General features: G+C 43.5%; 1 protein-coding gene across 11 annotated transcripts in view; it reads right to left on the bottom strand.

Annotated features, from left to right (window-relative positions):
• NLRP13 (NLR family pyrin domain containing 13) overlaps positions 1-16,517 on the bottom strand; it is a 143,455-nt gene that overhangs the window by 22,495 nt on the left and 104,443 nt on the right. For 7 of the 11 annotated variants that reach the window (XM_047834427.1, XM_047834426.1, XM_047834432.1 and 4 more), the window contains 6 exons: positions 14,722-14,892; positions 13,938-14,108; positions 11,843-12,013; positions 10,752-10,831; positions 5,257-5,373; positions 3,623-3,798 (listed from right to left, as the gene is read on the bottom strand). In XM_047834427.1, coding sequence (XP_047690383.1) covers positions 3,623-3,798; positions 5,257-5,373; positions 10,752-10,831; positions 11,843-12,013; positions 13,938-14,108; positions 14,722-14,892 — 886 coding nt within the window. The other 4 variants (XM_047834430.1, XR_007147213.1, XM_047834434.1 and 1 more) reach the window with 4 other exon arrangements.

Here is a 16,517-nt window from a genome sequence, read left to right as displayed (position 1 = left end):
ACCTAATGAATAAGAAGTGGGAAGGTCTTGCTCTAAAGATAAGGTGTTATAGGGGCGCCTGGGTGGCTCAGTTGGTTAAGTGTCCAACTTCCACTCAGGTCATGATCTCACAGCTCGTGAGTTTGAGCCCCACATCAGGCTCTGTGCTCACAGCTCAGAGCCTGGAGCCTGCTTCGGATTCTGTGTCGCCTTCTCTCTCTGCCCCTGCCCCGCTTGTGCTTTGTGTGTGTGTCTCTCTCTCAAAAATAAACATTAAACCTTTAAAAAGATAACTTGTTATAAGGTCTTAGAAATTAAAAGCCTAGCAGAATCCAGAGGTATGAACAACCAGTATAGGGAGCCCCAAAAGACCCATCCACGTGTGTTCAGATATTGCCTGAGGACAAGTACATCATGGGGGCAGTGGGGGGCAGGGGGACAGGGAGTGGACACCGCCTTAGCAGAGCTGCTGCATTATGCCCTTTGTGCATGGATGAACATGTAATGCTTTGGTATCTTTTTTCTGATCTCAAGTGTGGATGCAGTAACCCTTAAGAGTGACATCAGCACTGTTCTCTTGCAGTTTGGTGAAATGTTCCATCACCGCTGATGGCTGTCGAGACCTCGCCTCAGTCCTCACTAGCAATCAGAACTTGAGAAGTCTACAAATCAGCTACAATGACATAGAAGATGCTGGTGTGAAGCTGCTGTGTCAAGGTCTAGCACATCCCAGCTGTCACTTAGAGATTCTTGGGTGGGTGACCCCAATGTCAAGGCTGGGTCTCGGTGGGTGGAAGGTGGAGGAAAGTGGAAACCAGACTGGGACATGGAGTCATGAGCTGTCCTGGAGTAATGACTCCTAACTTAGAGACATAAAGTAAGGAGCACTGGTGATGGCTCAGGGGTCCAAGGTTCCCTGGGGACTGGCTTGTGTAGGTGGTCCTCTCAATCATTTTGACAGTGTGCTAGGGCTGCCATAACACAGCCCCATGGACTGGGCCACTTCACAGAGATGTGTCACCTCATGGATCTGGAGACCATAAGTCCAAGATCCAGGATTGGGCAGGGCTGGTTTCTCCTAAGGTCTTTCGACAGTGTGCTAGGGCTGCCATAACACAGCCCCATGGACTGGGCCACTTCACAGAGATGTGTTACCTCATGGATCTGGAGACCAGAAGTCCAAGATCCAGGATTGGGCAGGGCTGGTTTCTCCTAAGTTCTTTCTCCCTGGCTTATAGACAGCTGTCTTCTCCCTGTGTGTGGTCCTAATTTTGTCATCTTATAAGGACACTAGGCATAGTGGATTAGGAGTAATTAATAACTTGATTTTGACCTCTTGGCCTCTGTGGAGACTCTGTCTCCAACTGTAGCCACATTTGGGGGTTCTGAGGGTTGGGACTTCAACATGACTTTTTGGAAGGACACAATCAGCATCTCGGGTTCTAGACAGCAAGAAATGCACAACGTGGTGGCTCAGAACTCCCATAACCTTGCTTCCATTTGGTCCTATGAGCCAAGACCATGCAGGAGGCCAGCCTCTTTCAGGGGTAGGGAAACAGGTCCCTCCATGACTGGAAGGAGCTGCCAAGACACAAACCCTGTACAGGCATGGGATCAAAGAGGAACACACAGTGTGGCCCTCTATGATCTCCCCCCAGTCAGGGACCAGATGTCACATACTGTACTCAGAGGCTAGGGGTGACCTTGGCTAAATGTGACACCCCCATCCCACTCACTTGGATGAATCACTTCTCACCCTGTATGCTTGGTTGCAGGCTGGCTACATGCAAGTTAACAAGTGCCTGCTGTGAGGACCTATCTAGTGCCCTCACCAGCAGTAAAACCCTGCAGAGTCTGAACCTGCAAGGAAATGCCCTGGACCACACTGGAGTGGCGGTGCTATGTGAAGCCCTGAGACACCCAGCGTGCACCCTGAAGATTCTAGGGTGAGCTGGGGTTTGCTCTCCTGGTGAGGACACGCCCGGGTGAGGGGGGATTTACTGGAACCCGAGGTGTGGTGCTGCCACAGTCAAAATGCAAATGGTGCTCCTTGCCTTGGGATTGTGGGAGTGAAAGATACGTCAACTCAGCACAGTACCTGGTGGGTGGTAATACCGTATGAACAGGGGCACTTGCTACTGTTCCAGTACAATTATAAAGTACAGCTTTCTATATTAAAGCTTATCTACCAGGCGCCTGAGTGTCTCAGTTGAGCGTCCAACTTCAGCTCAGGTCATGATTTTGTGGTTCACGGGTTCAAGCCCCACATCAGGCTCTGTGCTGACAGCTCAGAGCCTGGAGCCTGCCTTGGATTCTGTGTCTCCCTCTCTCTCTGCCCCTCCCCTGCTCACACACACTCTCTCAAAAATAAACAAACATTTAAAAAAATTAAAGCTTATATAAAAATTTTACATTTATAATTATTGATATATAAGACTTACATTTATACTAATATAGACCCTAGGGTCTACATAATTTATAAATGTATATTTAAGTTATTAAATTATAACTAAAATCTAATGTAAAATACATATAATTTGTATATTTATGTAGACATAAACATATTTATAGCTATAAAATTAAAGTATAAAGTAGACTTCTACATGTTATATGTTATAGACTTACATTAAAATTTAAGTAGGTATTTATTATTTCATATATTAGATTTCATAGTTATAATTTATATGTATAATTATACATGTATATAATTATGTATTTTCATTTTTTAATGTATATTTGTTTTTGAGAGAGAGAAAAACAGTGTGAGCAGGGGAGGGGCAGAGAGAGAGGGAGACACAGAATCCCAAGCAGGCTTCAGGCTCTGAACTGTCACCACAGAGGCTGACACGGGGCTCAAACCCACAAACCATGAGATCATGACCTGAGCTAAAGTCGGATGCTTAACTGACTGAGCCACCCAGGCACCCACACATTTACAATTATAGATTTAAATGTTTAGGGGCGCCTGGGTGGCGCAGTCGGTTAAGCGTCCGACTTCAGCCAGGTCACGATCTCGCGGTCCGTGAGTTCGAGCCCCGCGTCAGGCTCTGGGCTGATGGCTCGGAGCCTGGAGCCTGTTTCCGATTCTGTGTCTCCCTCTCTCTCTGCCCCTCCCCCGTTCATGCTCTGTCTCTCTCTGTCCCAAAAAAATAAATAAACGTTGAAAAAAAAAAATTAAAAAAAATGTTTAAATTATACACATATATTATTATATTATATATTATTATATATGTATGTATAATTATTATTATATTATATTAAATTATACACATATATTATTCATATAATTATATAATTATATTTATAAAACTATAATTATACATATAATACAAAATGTATGTATTAGGTTATTTTATCAAAGATTGTTCTATTAGGTGACAATATGATGAACCTTAAGCGTCGCTTTCTCATTTATTTCTCCTACTCTCTTCAAATGTATCTGAAATCCAGGGCAGTTGTAGGTATTTACATGGCCACTCATTTCTAGAAAGGACTAGGAGATGTTGGGTTAAAACTGGTATAACTCCAACACTAAGACCATTACTGTCTTTTCCACCGTGTGAAGCTATGAGTCCATTTCCTCAAAGTCCTATGTCTAGAAACTTCAGGTGCCTACCATCTAGAAAGTTCATCCTCATCTTACCTTTTGTGAGAGGTTCCGAAGGTGGTGCTTGAGGCAGTGGGAAGACTTGGATTTTCCACAGTTTTTCCAAATCATGTTATGCCAGTTTTTCCGTGCTGAGTCTTGTAGCCCCAGGCAAGGCATTTCTCCCGATTGTCTGTTCTCTGCCAAACGAGGGAAATGATTGGACACAGGTACTGTGAAAATACAGATGTAATAAAAATGCTGGAAACACGTAAGTGAGTTTCCACATCCCGTGCACACTCCCCAACCGTGGACAGTCCCACAGATCTGTGTGTCAAGACGAACAGATGCCTGAAAGAATGTCCTTCACTCCAACAGGGAGGTGAAGGTGCTCCGGACGGTTGCCAACAGATACCAGCAGACACCAGAGATATTTGTACCCACAGAAGAACACACACACACAGTCATCCTTAACCCTCCCATTTAGTTCAGAGCCACAATGGACTGCCTCGTGTTAAGTGCAAGGGCTCCAGGGCCACGGTACTGGCATCTGTATCCTGACTCTACCACTCCATGGCTGTGTGACCTTGAGCCAATTTGCTTTGCCTGCTTGTCTTCATCACAAATCGGGTCAATAATGCTATCTCCCACGGTTGAGAAATTTTATTTTTTTTTAAAATTTTTTTAACGTTTATTTTTGAGACAGAGAGAGACAGAGCATGAACGGGGGAGGGTCAGAGAGAGGGAGACACAGAATCTGAAACAGGCTCCAGGCTCTAAGCAGTCAGCACAGAGCCCGACACGGGGCTCGGACCCACAGACTGTGAGATCATGACCTGAGCCGAAGTCGGCCGCTCAACCGACTGAGCCACCCAGGCGCCCCTGAGAAATTTTAATGAAAGCTGCACCTAAAGCCCTCAGCAGAAGGCTAGGACCAGGCACTCAGATAACAGAAGCTATTACTGTTTTATCTTTTTAACAATAAAAGTAGTTGGTCTTGCTCCTTAGCTTCCTGAATTCCCATCTTCAAACCCCAATGTTCAGGTGGAGTCAGGGCCTTCTATCAGATAGGACATCTATTCTGTCCAGGGATGTGCTGGAGACCGCTGCCACCAGATGGTGATAACCCTGTGTGGACAGTTCTTCCTACTCTTGTGTTTAGCGACATCAAGTTGGCAGCTTTAAATTGGCCATGATAGGAGAACCTGGGTGGCTCAGTAGGTTAGGCGTCTGACTTCGGCTCAGGTCGTGATCTCATGGTTCATGAGTTCGAGCCCCGCATTGGGTTCTGTGCTGATGGCTCAGAGCCTGGAGCCTACTTCACATTCTGTGTTTCCCTCTCTCTGCTCCTCCCCCACTCACCCTCTGTCTCTCAAAAATAAATATTAAAAAATTGGAAAAAAAAATGGTATTGGCCATGGTAGGAGAATTTACACCTCAGAAATGTGCAGTGCTATAAATCAGGGCTTTTCTCCCCCCCCAACCCCTCCAGGCCCCCACCCCCTGCCAAGAGCCAGGTGTTAAACATTTATCAGTGCACCACTGCCTGACAGGTATGTCTGTCCCATGGGGGTGGGGAGGGAGGCATCACCAGGTTCTCCTAGGCTTGACCAGGGAAGAAATGCTAGAGAAGAGCTGCAGAGAAGAAACAAAAGAGGTAGCAATTCAAAAAAGCCCTTTTTATATCTTACCAGGCTGCAAAAAACTGAATTTGATGAGGAAACCCAGAGACTTCTGACAGTTGCAGAAGAAGAAAATCCCTCCTTGACAGTTATAGGTGACTGGTGACTCCTCCTGACCCAAGTGACCTGCAAAGAAACGTTATTGGAGCCCTTACTCATGCCTACTCTGTCCCCAGGAATTACAGTTCCAGACACAGATGTAAACCCTGATCTTTCTGCATGACCTCCCCCTCCCCCCACTTTGGATACTTCATATAATGTGTGTGTATATGGTTTTTATTTGCTTTGTGGCCTTGGGCAAGCCCTGAAAGGCTGTCAAGGTCAAGTTCTTATCCTGTCTCACAAGGACATTTTAGACACTCAATAAAATCTTAGATCTTAAAACAGTTTGTCAAATCTCCAAAAAGATTGTGTTCCCAGTGCATGCCCAGAGCAAGCATGTGGGTTGTAGAAATTGTGGTCTTTTCCCTACATGGCTTGGACAGGTGCTGCCCATACTGTGAGCATTGGACCTGAGGTATAACCTGGTCCCCCTTTTCTGCTTGTGCTGCTGGTGTACCAACTCAGGCTCTTTCTCTTCTCTTGCCTCATGATGGGATTTGAAAAGTACTATTTTATTAAATGTTTCAGGGAGAGAGCATGCACTCAGGAACGAGCAGGGGAGGGGCAGAAAGAGGGGGAAAGAGAGAATCTCAAGCAGGCTCTGTGCTGTCAACACAGAGCCTGACATGGAGCTCGAACCCATGAACCAGGAGATCATGACCTGAGCTGAAATGAAGAGTTCTATGTTTAACAGACTGTACCCCCCAGGCACCCAGAAAAGTGCTATAAGTCATCCATAGCCTTCCACCTACATGTACAGCTAAAAGTGAAGATCCTTTTGACCACCAACCTGTCTCATTCCCTTCTTCCGACACCCCACAGGCAATCTGGCAGGAAACTAAGTTCCATACCCTTTCTATACTTCCATATATGCAAATGCATCCATTAACAAAATAGCCTTGATTTTTTAAATTACATGAAGAGCCCACGCCAAATGCATTGTTTTTTCATTGTTAGCCTATCCATATTGATAGGTGTGTGTAAACTAACGTGGATAGACTGAAAACAGATCACTCGTGATATATATGTATACACAGAAATGTGTGTATAGTTCAACACGGATAGATTAACACTGTATAAACACAATGGAGTGCATATATACAATGCCTTCTGTGTCAGGTTAAAAAAGGCGTATGCATGTATACGTATGTACACACATGCCAAAAGGTTGAGATATAGGTTTGTAAACCATAGCTCTCTTTATATCTAAAAGTGGTTTCTTTAGCTGGATAGAATTGCCTTGTATATATGTATGTCATTTGAATGATCTATTGATAGAAACCACCTAAAATCCTAATATTTGACATCATATGTATCACTACAACCTACAACCTTATAAATCTCTCGTACAGGAATATTTAAGGCAGCCACCCAGAGATGTACATGTAGTGCGTATGGTTATAAGACACCAATAGAAGGATGATAATTATAACAAGGGAGGTGGGTAGATTGTGCATGAAGAAATGAGCTCAATCCCAGCACGGTAAGGCATTTTACACAGTAGATAATGTGTGAAACCAATATAACAAATATAAGCAACATAAGCTACTGGTCTCATGGGATGTGTAGGGGTTCAGGGAGGAATAAGCCACCAGATGAGCTAAGCATGTATCTGTCTTCACCAGTAGATGCTCCAATGGGTATTTCTCCATTGATGGGAAGGTTCTGCTGATTCCAAGAATGCTGGCTTTAAAAACCCAGCTTCAGTGGTCAGATGCTGAATCTGTCACTGTGTCAATCAAGTAACTACGTTCCTTGTTCCCTTGCCTTCCACCTTTCTGAGTGCATCCATTCTTGGGACACAGGGCTTCCATATCACAGTTCAGGAGAGCCTAAAGTTTAAATTGAGTTTTGTGGCATGGAGCTAGGTTGTTAAGTTATCGCTATTGAGACTATTAAATGATTAAAAAAAAGAAAAAGAAATGGCCCAGGACAAGTATTTAACCAGGTACAGGAAAAGAGTTCACATCTGAGAGTAAATTTCAACAGTCAGGCAAAAAGAATGCTTTGTGATTTGGTCTCTTGAGTCGTGCTTGTTCAGTGGAATAAATTGACAAAGTCGAAGCAAAACATTAACAAGTACAGAAACACCAGAGAAGACACCACAAGTCAGCCTCTGCAAAGTTGTAAAGTCACTCCATCAACCAAAGCTGCAAGCCCAGCAGGGTCCCCCCAAAAATACTGAAGTCATTCTCTTCTGCCTCCTTCCAAGTTTTGGGTCATCTCTCTGTCCTTGCTCATCTCATTTCCCTGCATGACTCATTGCATCTCCCATCCTTCCCCAAACTCTACTCCCGTCCTCCTCTTCCTGCTGCACCTTATGGCTTTCAAGACTCTCTTCTTTTCCCCTCCTCCAACTGAGGACCTCCAACCCTCCAACTGAAGAGAGGGGGTGGTAAGTGGGAGGAAAGCTTAAGGATACAAGTATTTCACTTCTGGACTCCCCTGCCATCCACTTAGGAGTTAGATTTTGCAAAGTCAGCAACTCAACTGTCTGTTGACAAAGGAATGAACACAATGTGGTCCATACCCATAGTGAAATAGGATTCCTAAAGAGCAAGGAAGTTCTGACACCTACTGCAACATGGATGAACCTTGAGGGCATTATGCTAAGTGAGGTAAGTCAGCCAACAAAAAGAAATACTGTATGATCCCAGTTTTTCGAGGTTCCTCGGGTGGTCAAATTCATAGAGACAAAGAATAGTGGTTGCCAGGAGCTGAGGGAGGGAGAAATGGGGAATTAGTGTTTAATGGGGACAGAGTTTCAGTTTGGGGACATAAAGTTCCAGGGATGGATGGTGGTGATGGTTACACAACAGTGTGAAGCTACTTAATGTCAATGAACTGTTCACTTTAAAATGGCTAAGCAGTGAATTTTTGTTATGTCCATCTTACCATACAATAAAAATCACAAGAGAAAGAGACTGAGAAAGTCACTTCATCTCTCATCTGTGGAGAAGAGGGAAGGCATCCTGCCAGGGTTTCTGCAACAGAGGTGATAAAAAAAAATAAAAAAAATAAAAAACTGAGCCATGAAGCATCTAGTTAGCAAGAGAGGATCTTGAGATGATAGGATTGAAGGAGATTATTAACCTAAGAGCATCATTTACAGGTGCTTATCACAACTGACCATTTCACACATCATTCTGTGTAATTTTTGCAAAACCTGAGATTGATGCTATCAGACCCAAGTTGTAATGAGAAAATTGGCTTAGAGGGTATAAAATCATTAGCTGAGAAGCAGTGGTTTTATCATCAAAAGCCTCTGTGAATGTTTCCATTCCATAGAACCTGTTTGTCTTGCCAGATTCAACGCAGGGGATCCTTTTCTCAACCACATACCCTCCATTACATCACAAAAGGGATTCTCTCTGCTTCTTCTAGACAACTCTACACTACCCCTGCCTACCCCTCCCCCCTGGCCGTACCATAATCCTGGCCACGTCTACCCACACTTTTAAGATGGCCAAGTATCAGGTGTAAAAAAGGAGAGGGAGCCGGTAGGTGGTCTTCCACATAATCACGGACTTGAAGTTAGAGTACAATTGGTCACAAGCTAATCAGTCTTTGTTGGGTGGTGGGGTTCCTAACCTGCAGTGAGTCTGGAGAAGTAGCTCAGCAGTCACCTCATCCAAATCCATTCAGTCCCATCCCATTCCCCTTCTGGGGATGGGGGTAGACCTATTGTTGATTTCCCTAGAAAGCCACTTTGGCGTTACGTGGCTTTGAAATAAAACAACATTGTTAGAAGTCCCAAAGGTGAAGAACCTTTGCTGTAATTGAAATAATTCCATGGCACATCCAGAAATTCTAGAATAAATTCCTAAAATATTATGAAAATATTGATAGAAAATTTTTAGATCTAATGTTCACAGAAGAATATGCCCATGTTTTGTTTTCAAAGACACAATGAAGAAATTTTGGGATCCTCTTGGATTTGGGGTTAACAGTTTGTCAGATTATCAGAAATAACACAATGCTATTTTAACCTACAGTAACTAAAGACATGGAGACTAAGGCGTATCTAAACCTTTGATTTTAAAATCTCTCTTCCTTGGGGTGCCTGGGTGGCGCAGTCGGTTAAGTGTCTGACTTCAGCCAGGTCACGATCTCGCGGTCCGTGAGTTCGAGCCCCGCGTCAGGCTCAGGGCTGATGGCTCAGAGCCTGAAGCCTGTTTCGGATTCTGTGTCTCCCTCTCTCTCTGCCCCTCCCCCGTTCATGCTCTGTCTCTCTCTGTCCCAAAAATAAATAAACGTTGAAAAAAAAATTGTTTTAAAATCTCTCTTCCTTGACAAGATTTTCTTAGTTCATAAACCTCCCCCCACCCACTATACCAGCTTTTATCTATGATGAATGACCAAAATGCACAAGAAAGAGAAGGAAGGATTTATTTCAAGGACTCTGGGTTTCACTTATATTTAATGGTGAGGGAACATGATGGATAGAAGGATCATGGACTTACTCCAAGACCCCACTGGGTCTCATAAGGCATGTTGGCTCTTAAAATAGAAGACTCGGATTCTAAGTTCCATTATTTGACTTACTATTTCTGTAATTTGTTGTAGAACATTTATTTACCCTCAGAATCTTTGTTTTCAAAATCAGTCAAGTAGGGACGTCCCTACCTACAGGGCTCTGATGTGGATTTAGACACACTATGATAGGTTTTATAAGCTACGAAATGCAAAATGCAATGAATGTCCCACTGTTCCCTCAGACTACTTCTGATAGCTTTTGCCTATTAAATAATAGGGCAAAGAAGATAAAATTGTGATCAGATCCTATCTTCATATGTGTTTCCCATGTACGACATCAATTTCACATTACATCCTTGGGTAGGATCCATGTTCCCCAGCATTTTCAGGTGAGTAAAACACATTTTAGACATAACACAGCCATGGATCATTCAAAGGTACATGCAAAAGCCAAAATTGGGTCTATCTGCATCGTAGGAATGGTTCTTGATCTCCATCTGGCTGGTTTATCCACAGTATAATAACTGCGGAATTACAGTCACATCTATCCCATCTCTTGATCCATAGGAAATGACGCTTTAGGCTTTCTCAAGGTATTTTTTTTATATCCTTTGCTTTATTGAATTCTCTTAACATGTGAGAGTTAAAGACATTACACCAAGAAAGACAAAAGGAAACTTAAGACAAAGCCAATGTAGGCTCTTGGGGCCAAATGTAGTATTAGATTAGGATTCTGGAGATTGGGTATTTAAATATGCTGCTTACAACAAATTGTGGGAAAGCACTCTGGAGGTAACTGCTCATTTGTCCTCAAGAGCAGCAACACCTGAGAAATCTCCTGGTGATTCTACTCCAAGAACATCCCACAGTGTAGCCATTGGATCACCACCACCATTTGTCCTCAAGGTCATTGAAATCCCACTTACACTTGACTCTCAGAAAGGACCCCCTCTCCTGCAATTCCTCGAGCTCCCCCTTCACTATGTTGTACAACTCTTTTTCAAGCCTGCAAGAAAGAGAGATAGAATGTTTTTAATAGTGCATTACTTAGATGTGAAGTTGGTAATGTAAAGTCCTGAATGTGTAGATTTTGAACAACTTCCTCAAGTAGGCAAGATTCTTTGGTATCTGAGATTTCTGCAAAAATATGCCTAGTTTAAGGTCTTTCTCCAGGGGAAAAGAAAATTCTGCTTACCTTTCTGACCTCATCTCCAGAACACTGAATAACGTGGAGAGTGTTCTAATTAAACACTCTTATTTCACTGCCTGGAAGAGGCAATACAGAGCTTGGTAGTCTAACCTCAGCCTTTGCACATGCTACTCCAGCTTCCTTCAAACACTCTTGGTCCTTTGTCACTGTCCATGTTCCCCTCCTGATATGTGGATTCCTCCTTCCAGCCTCCTTGGGATTCAGCATCAACATCACCACTTCTGACATGCCTTCTGGTACCACTCTGATCACCCTTGTTTTTCTACCACAATCCCAAGTTTCCTTCCCAGCATTCATGACAACACTGCTTTTATACATTTCAGATTTGTCCTCTCCCTGAGGAGAATGCAGACCCATGATGGCAAGGCTCATGACCATTTATTTACTGCTATCTGCTATGGCATGCTTGGCCCATAGTCAGCATTAAAAAAAGGTATCATTGAGTGAAATGTTGTTGAATTATTGAATAGGTACAAAAACGCAAAAAATGAGGGGACTCCTCAACTACACAGATGTCTGCAGGATGGTGCTGCCCAGCATGGTTGCCACTACCCACATGTGGCCATTTCAGTAATTCAGCTCCTTGGTTGCATTAACCACATTTCAAGTGCCCAGTTACCACATGCTGCTACTGGCTATTCTATCAGGCAGTAGATATAGACTGTTTCTGTCATTACTAAAGGCTCTGCTGGCCAGCACTGCTCCAGGAAATCCAATGCAGGGTGAATCTGATGCTTGCTATAAAACATCGGCTCATCCATCCCCTCTCGTCAGGTGCCTCCCAGCATTAAAGGTGGTGGGGATTACCCAAGCTTCTGTAGTTTGCAGGTTGATTTTTTCAAGGCCTTCCACAGTGTGCTGACTCCTCTGGGCTCCAACTCATTCCCCAAAAGGTTCAGGTTAAACAGGCTTTTACTGCTTCTGAGAACAGAGGAGAGATACTGGCAGCAAGCAGGTGTCAGATTGCATTTCTCCAACCTAGGAGTGGGTGAGAAGGAAGTGTGAAAGATGGTCCACTAGGATTGAGAAGTTAGAAACAGAAATGATACACATCTAGGAAAAAGTCTGTGGTTAGCAGTGAAGAGCCTGCCACACACCAGACACTTCTCCAACTGCTTACACATAACTCATTTACTCATATACCAATCCTATAAAGAGGTGGCCAATGTCTTAAACTCCATTTGCCAGATGAGCCAACAGAACATTAGTCTGCCCAACTGTGAAAGAAACCATGTTTGTAAAAAGTAGATGTGCGTTTGGAAGATCCTTGAAAGGACTAAAATAAGATTACAACCTCTTCACTACACTTTCATCTTGTTCCTAAATTCAACAAAACAAAAATCTGTATGCCTAGTAGAGCTGGCCAACCATATGTTCAAAGACGAAAGTGACAAAGTGTTACATCAGTTTAACAGAGTGGAAATTTCCACCAAGTCTATAAAGATATGTGACAGGTGTCCATACATGAAAATTTTGAGATGAATCACTGGGTTTGACTCCTGAAGCCAAGACTACACTGTATGTTGACTAACTTGAAATTAAGTTTAAAAAATGCCTTCCGAAAAAAAATTGCGATGCACGAAGAATGGAGGGAAAAAATAGGTTTTCTTAGGGTGGAAGGGGTTGGGTAAGATCCAGAGAATGCTTCAAGATAAAGGTACTTTTTGGTGGATAGGAAGAGAATGACAGGAGAAAGACCGACTCCAATATCACACAAGTGCACCCTGTCTGCAGTCTAGCGCCACCTGCAGGGCTTTAACCAGTACCTTATACTGTATATTGTTGACCTTGATTGTGAACCTTTAACATTTCCATGGTCATCTAGGTCAGTGTTTCTCAATGAAAGGTGATTCCCCCCCACACACACACAGGGGAGACGGAACAAAGTCTGCAGAGCAGGGAGGTGCTATTTCTTCTGGTGGGTGGGAGCCAGAGATGCTGCTCAGCATCATACAGAATGAAGGACCACCCACAGCAAAGGATTACTCACCCCAAGGTGTCCACAGTGCTGAGGTTGAGAAACCCTGGTTTGATGGTAAAGATGGGACCTTGTGAACACAAGTTAGCCATGCAGGTGCCTGCTTTAAGGCTACTACTTTGAAGTATGAAAACAGATGGAAGTGAACTGAGTGTCAGGCAGGGGTTCATCATTAAAGACAACAGGAGAGCTGTTGCAAACATTTTACTCATTTCTGCATCCAGGGAGAAGCAGCTAGAGAGTGAGGGCTTAAAACCAGACCATCATTCTTTTTTAAGGCACAAAGAGGACCCTGAATTACTTGTGTAAATCCCAGGGCTTCTCCTTCACCTGAAGGATAAAGAATTGTGCACCTGAAGATACTCCTTGGAGGATAAGGATGTACTAAGAAGCAGCAACTGGTGACTTACTTATGGGCATAATGCCCTCAAGGTGCATCCATTAAACACACATGGGGGGTCTCCACAGAGAAAGAAATACTGTAGAATCTCTTAACATTTTTTGAGAGTGAATAGAATCACTGCCTATGTGAAAAATAGCTAACATGTAAGCCACACTTAACCCAAACTCCTATTCCTGGAGTCTAAACCATCTTAGTTTGCTAAACAAACACATCATCTTATAGTTAAAATCAGACTTCCCCTTAGATAGAAAAGACTCTGGGGCCAGGAAACAGGCTGTATCTGCCCCCCACCTACTATCCAAAAGGTACCGATTGAAAAGAGTATTAATATTCCAAGGAGGGGGTGAGTGGTATGAACTTCTGTCTCTGAACTGGAGTCTTATTGTTGAGAAGACATTTTTAACAGGAGAATTTAGTCCTTTGTTCCCCACCTTCTTGAACCCCCAGGTGACCCCATCTATTCCTTCCTACCCCAAAAGTAGAGATGGGGGCTTCCTATAAAGAGAACAGGGTCAACTCACCCAAGCGTGTTCAATGCACACTTCGGATGTTTTAGGACCTCACACAGGTGTTTCACTCCATCATCGTGAATGTCATTGCTCCCGATATCCAAAATTTTCATGTTACAATTATGCTGGAGGGCATTAGCGAGCTCCTGACAGCCTTCCGCTGTGAAAGAACAATCTGACAAACTGCAAAACAAACACAAAGGAAAAAAGAACAATCCTGGAGTCCTTAGACTTTGCTCTATATACCAAGCCCATCTCACAGTCTCCCAAGGAAAGGAGAGATGCCAAAGTGAGACTTCTCATCCAGAGCCCTGGGAAGGAAAGGGTGCTGGTCAGGAGGTCTGAGACACCCCGGGTACTCTATCTACCCTTGGTGGAAATTAAGTAGGCAGGACAACAGCATAACGCTCTCCCCATGCCATCTATAGGGAGCTTGCACCTGGTTTCTTCTGGATTTCACCCCATGCACCTTTCCCCTTTACTAATTTTGCTTTTCCTCCCTTGATTGTAATAAACCACAGCCACTAATCTGGACTGCACACAGAGTGGAGTCCTCTGTGAGTCATCAAGCTCCTGGGGTGGTCTTGGGGACTCCCAGCACACATTGTGGTTGGTCCTTAACAATCATCCCAGTAATCCATCCCCTCACACCCTTCCAATAGAGCCCGAAGCTTTTCTGTGTGAGCCATCACGTCTACACCCAGGACTTCAGCCCCATTTGGAACGCAGGCATCTGCAGGTCAATTCACATGGTCTCTTCTCATCGTCCGAAGGGCAGGGAGGCAATGGAACTTACTCCAGGTTCTGGAGGCTGCAGTCCGGACGACTCAGGGCCTTACACAGAAACTTCACTCCCTCATCTCTCAGGTTATTCTTCCTCAGGTTCAGATGGGTCAAACTCTTGTTCTTGAGGAGAGCATCTGACAAGTACTTGCAACTGGGTATACCGAGCTGGCAGAACCAGAGCCTGTGGGGCAAGAGCCATGGAGACAGATGCTCAGGAAAGCAGCCCAAACCAAGACCACTGGGGACACAAGCCTCAAGCCCCACCTCAACTATGGTGTTGAGTTCAGCCATGGTGTCCCCCTGAGCCCCCACCCAGGAAATGCTGAGTATCTGTGCTTACTTATCCTTCCCCAGACTTCTGCAATGAGCACACCATGAACATGCCGGCTCTTAGTGTTTGGTTTTAAAAAAATAACAACAAAGGGATGCTCAAAGCATGCCAAGTTTGCATAACACAAAAGGAGTAAGTTCTGAAGATGTACCTTATAGTGTTGTGCTTATAGCTAACAATACTGTATTATGTAAAGCTCTCCAAGATTCAGATTTTTTACGTGCTTATATTTTCTATGTTAAGTCTTAGCCAAAAAAAAAGTTGATAAAAAAGGGCACAGAAGGAAACTTTGGAAGGAGATGGATATGTTTATGTCCTTAATGGTGGTCATATGGCCACCATATGGCCATGATGGTCTCATGGGTGTGTCCTTCTCCCCTAACTCACCGATTTGTACATATTAAATATGTACGACTTTTCACATGTCAAAAGAAGTGCAGTATGCAATACAAGTTGTAGGAGATCTAGAATACAGATATGTTACACTTTGTATATATTAGACATACAGGTATAACAGACATTTATACATGGTGTACATACATATGATAATGCTGCTGTGTAGCATATATCATGTGAATTATATATGTTACATGTGATATATAGTTATATAGGAGATATGTAACAGATTATTTTTGCATTAGATATATATAGTATACATGTTTGAAATATATGGCATATATTATATATCTAGGTATATAACATTACATACATGGTGTACATATGTTATCATGTAACATATCACATGTAATGTGCAGTTATAAGATTTTTATATATTTCATATAGTATGTATTATTAATATGTATATATATTAAAGTATCTTATATAGGTGTAATTATAAGTGGGATAAATATAATGTAACCAATAACTGTCATGTTATATTAGTTCATATTACCTATGAATGAATTACTTACTAATATTCTGGTTCTTTGAAGCTCTGTGCTGAGAGTGCTAACCTTTTAGTCCCTAGCTCAGATTCTGTCGTCTTTCACCATACACCCCCTTGGATGTGCCTCAAGACCCTTGGCCTTTTTGTCCTTTTATGCTCACCTGAACAATATGCAGTTTTGGGAAAACCCATCGAAATGACACTTGGCACCTACCATTGCCAGTGGACTCATCCCCACCCGACGACCTCCTTGAGACCTACAGTCCTACATACATACAACAGCTTTACGTGGTTGGTTAATAGGCATCTCACGTTCCCATGTCCCAATCTTAACATCCAAACCTCATCCTCCCATCTTCTCCAGTCAGAAAACGGCAGCGCCTTTCACCCAGCTGGCAAACCCACCACCTGTGGGGCATTCCTGGTTCCTGGTCCCTTTCCCTCTTCAACCACCACTGGCCCATCAGCAAGCCCTACTGGCTGTACCTTCACGTATGCCCTGAAGTCCCACCACCTCACCTGGCTGATTCGTATTCATCCTTTTGCTTGATCAACAGGCACTTGCTGCCTCCTATTTTTGCTTCCATTA

The sequence above is a fragment of the Prionailurus viverrinus genome, chromosome E2 (genome assembly GCF_022837055.1).
Source record: "Prionailurus viverrinus isolate Anna chromosome E2, UM_Priviv_1.0, whole genome shotgun sequence".
Lineage (NCBI taxonomy): Eukaryota > Metazoa > Chordata > Mammalia > Carnivora > Felidae > Prionailurus > Prionailurus viverrinus.
The sequence above is the reverse complement of the archived record's forward strand: the minus strand, read 5'-3'. Positions and strand labels throughout refer to the sequence as shown.